Raw genomic sequence first — 4,008 nt, forward strand, 5'->3', positions numbered from 1 at the left:
ATTCACAACAATTATAAATATATCATATTAATATTTATGTGATTTTTTTAAATATAATTATTATCAAGGATGCTGTGTCTACTCCTCAATAAATCATATATTAATCACATGATATGCAGTAAAAAAAATTTATATGGCATGCAAATATAATTATCATTATTGAATAAATAAATGCAGTGACATAAATAATGATAAAAACGAAAATGATCTAATGGTTAAATATTTTGACAATATTTAAAAGATCCAAGTTTAAATCTCACTCAACAAAAATTTTACAATTTTATAGCAATTCAAATGAAGCCCAATGTAAAAATCAAAAGAAATGGTTCAAGGAACTAACAAAACCATATATAAACATAGTAGAGAACCATATATAAATATAGTACAGAAAAGCCATTAAAACAGAAAGTGACACACGCTATATATGTTCTTCTTTACTTTTTCGTTTCCCATTTCATTTTTTTTATTCAAAATGAGAAAACCTAGCGGAATTATTACGGAATCATGCCATTATGAAGAACGACTAGAAACAAATTTGGAGAACTCCTTTTGGGAGTATTTTCTATTATTCCCTCTTCTTATGGTGCATCAATTTCAATTTCAATGGTTTTTTTTACTTATTCCAAAATTCATACTATGCATTTTTCTTTGAAAATAATTAATCAAAATAATGCACAGTAATTAAATTTTGAAATGACCAGACAAAGACAATTTTGCTCTGATAGCACATGTTATATATTTTATGATAAACATCTAAACTTTGTGATAATAAACCAAAAATTTTTTAAAGATAATTATTGACAATAAACACAACAATTTTGTGATGAAAAACATAGAAATATTTTGGCAATAAACACAAGTTTTATGACCATAATTCAAGTTACATTTCTAAAAAAATTTGCATGAATGATCAAACATAATTTTTTTAAGAATAATGTTAGGTAACTAATTTTTTAAGCCAACATTAGTCAATTACAAACATTAAACCCTAAAATTAGTTAATATTGACAAACTAAAAGTTAGTTCTCTATAATTTTTTTAACAGGAAAAAAAAAACGATGGTAGAGTGTATGAGAAAAAAAAAATCTTGGATACATATAGTTTAAAGTAAAAAAAAAAGAATAAAAAGAATAAAAATGAAACACGAAATCTCAAACTCAAATAAATAAGTTTATAGAAAAGAGCTACTAGCCTTTGGATTTAACCACACAAAACTGATTTCTTGCATGGATTCAAATTTATTTTTATTCGTTTACATGCACTTACAATAAAATTTTTTTTATAATAAATAAATAATTAAAAAAATTAATAACATTCCCACTTTTGTGTACATATGCCTGAAAAGGTTTTAAGACCAGTAATCATAGTGCCCTGAATTACTTGCAAAAATAAATAGTAAATCTGGAACAGTTAAAATAGATTCTATAGAAAAATTGCACGGAGTGATGTTCAATTGTTCACACATCGCTCAAAATTATTCAAATGAATAATTTATTCACCAAGTATTTTTAGTTCCACATTTATTGAGTTACATTGATCTGACAGACGATATTTTGTAAGTTGTTCCTTTGCCTTCTTTGTGAGTGACTCTTATGTTCTTGAAACATTCCAATTATGATTCTTGACCAATCACAAAGTGAAATGTCAATATATCATAGGATAGGATTGGTGCCATCTATTAGATATATGATTAGTAGCATAAGTTAAAGTTAGAAATTAAATTAGCTGTACCAATTAGTTAGAATTGGGGCTCAATTAGTTACATGCTTGGTTAACTTCATTATAGTGCATGTATATAAACCCTCAATTGAGTAGTTCAATAACAGGTTTCATTTTTTCCTCCTTTTTGTTCAATATGGTATCAAGAGTAAACCCTTCTTGAAGCTTCCGTAACCGTCCACTCTCTCTCTCCTTCTCTCTGCCATTTCTGCTTCTTCTTCCCTCGATCTTCTTCTTTCTTCCTCTCCTCTTGGCTCACACGATAGAGATTGATGAGATCTTGCTTGTTTCATCCCTGTTCTTGAATCAAAATAGCAATTTTCGATCAACGAGCCTCGACGAGAAGACATTCATCGTGCGTGTTGATGGAGCCTTTTGCTTCACTGTCTTCGGCTGCTTCTTCAGCCTCATCCATGACGATCGACCCATACAACCTCTCTCTGGCTGATCAACCAGGTTTGATCTTAGTCACTCAACAACTCAGTGAGGACAACTATCATTCATGGAGCCGCGCTATACGAAAAGCCCTCAATGCCAAGAGAAAGCTTGGTTTTATCACAGGTTCTGTTCCTCAACCTGATCCTACCACTGAACCAGAGAAACTTGAAAACTGGCAGTGTGTCAATGATGTAGTGAGCACTTGGATTCTGAATTCTTTAGCCACTTCACTGGTGTATACAAATTCGGCTGCTAAACTTTGGAATGATTTGAAAGACCGATTCCAGCATGGCAATGGCCCTCATGTTTTTGAGTTAAAACGTGATTTGATGAATCTCTGCCAAGGCACGATGACCATCTCACAATACTTTACCAAGATCAAAGTTCTTTGGGAGGAATTGAACTCCTACAGACCCGTACAATGCAACTGTGGTGATGCTCGAGCTATGCAAGAATTTCTTCAAGCAAAATATGTCCATTACTTCTTGATGGGACTAGATGAGTCTTACTCTCAAATTCGGGGCCAAATCCTACTCATGGAACCTCTCCCTGCGATTAACAAGTTCTATCTTTGGTGACTCAAGAAGAGAAACATCGAGCATTAGGAGCTTCCTTGAATTCACTGCCACAACCTCAGGTCACTTTCCTCGCCCGCAATCCTCATGCCACTCAGCCTCAAGGTCGTGGCCGAGGCACACTCAAGAAAGATCGTCCTCTTTGCTCTCATTGTGGCCTTCTTGGGCATACAATCGATAAGTGCTATAAGCTCCACGGATTCCCACCAAATTTTGGCAAAGGGAGAGGCACGAGGCCATTCGTACACAATGTGTCTGTCAATTTGGAACCATCAACACTTGCCACTCCTAACCTGACCTCTGCTCAAGTTCAACAACTCTTGTCCTTACTCAATCATCACCAAATTCAGGAAATTCCAACTCCTGAATCCACAGGCGTCGCAACCCCAGCAGGTATTGTTCTCAACACATCCATGATAAGGTCAAATTTACCCAATAATGCTTGGATCTTAAATAGTGGAGCCACTATACATATTGCTTGTGATTTATCACTTTTTGAGTCCATTCATACCTCTAAGAAGTTTTCGGTTTCTTTACCAAATGGTGACATTTTTTCTGCGAAGTTCATAGGGTCAGTTTTCATCAATAATAATATTACACTCTACAATGTGCTTTATGTGCCTGAATTTCGAGTCAATTTACTATCAGTGTCCGCCTTACTTTCCAATTCTTCACTCACTGTGACTATTGGATACACTTACTTCATTATTCAGGACAACAAGTGTTCGAAGAAGATTGGGAAGGGTAGCCTACAGCAGGGACTTTATATCCTGAGAGCTGACACCCCAACCAAGTTATCATCATATGTCTCTACTCAGTCTAATTCGGCCTTTCATACTAGTTTTAATCAAATAAATTTGTGCAAATCCCAATTATGGCATGCACGTTTAGGACATGCTCCTTCTAGTGTTTTACAACATTTAGATAACATCTTGCAATTACCAAATAAGTCAGGCCATCACACTTGTGATGTTTTTCACTTAGCAAAATTCAAAAGACTTCCTTTCGAATCACATAATAACATGTCCTCTAATGTTTTTGACCTTATACATTGTGATGTTTGGGGACCTTACCATATCCCAACTTATAATGGAAAACGTTTGTTCTTGACAATTGTTGATAATGCGTCTCGCTTTTGCTGGATTTATATGCTAACTCACAAGTCTGAGGCCACAGATTGCTTAAAGAATTTTTTTGCCTTGGTTGAAACTCAATTTGGCCAAAGAATTAAGTGTTTCAGGTCGGATAATGCCAAAGAACTTGCTCTCGATGCATT

At 34.3% G+C, this 4,008-nt stretch overlaps 1 protein-coding gene across 1 annotated transcript; it reads left to right on the forward strand.

Moving 5' to 3' along the window:
• On the forward strand, positions 2,133-2,735 carry LOC107607550. The gene has a single exon (XM_016309491.1). The coding sequence runs from the start codon at positions 2,133-2,135 to the stop codon at positions 2,733-2,735; it is 603 nt and encodes a 200-aa protein (XP_016164977.1).

The sequence above is a fragment of the Arachis ipaensis genome, chromosome B07, assembly GCF_000816755.2.
Source record: "Arachis ipaensis cultivar K30076 chromosome B07, Araip1.1, whole genome shotgun sequence".
Lineage (NCBI taxonomy): Eukaryota > Viridiplantae > Streptophyta > Magnoliopsida > Fabales > Fabaceae > Arachis > Arachis ipaensis.

Bases quoted from the DNA above. Each gene is read 5' to 3' on its own strand.
- LOC107607550 (XM_016309491.1), top strand. From the start codon at position 2,133: ATGACGATCGACCCATACAACCTCTCTCTGGCTGATCAACCAGGTTTG.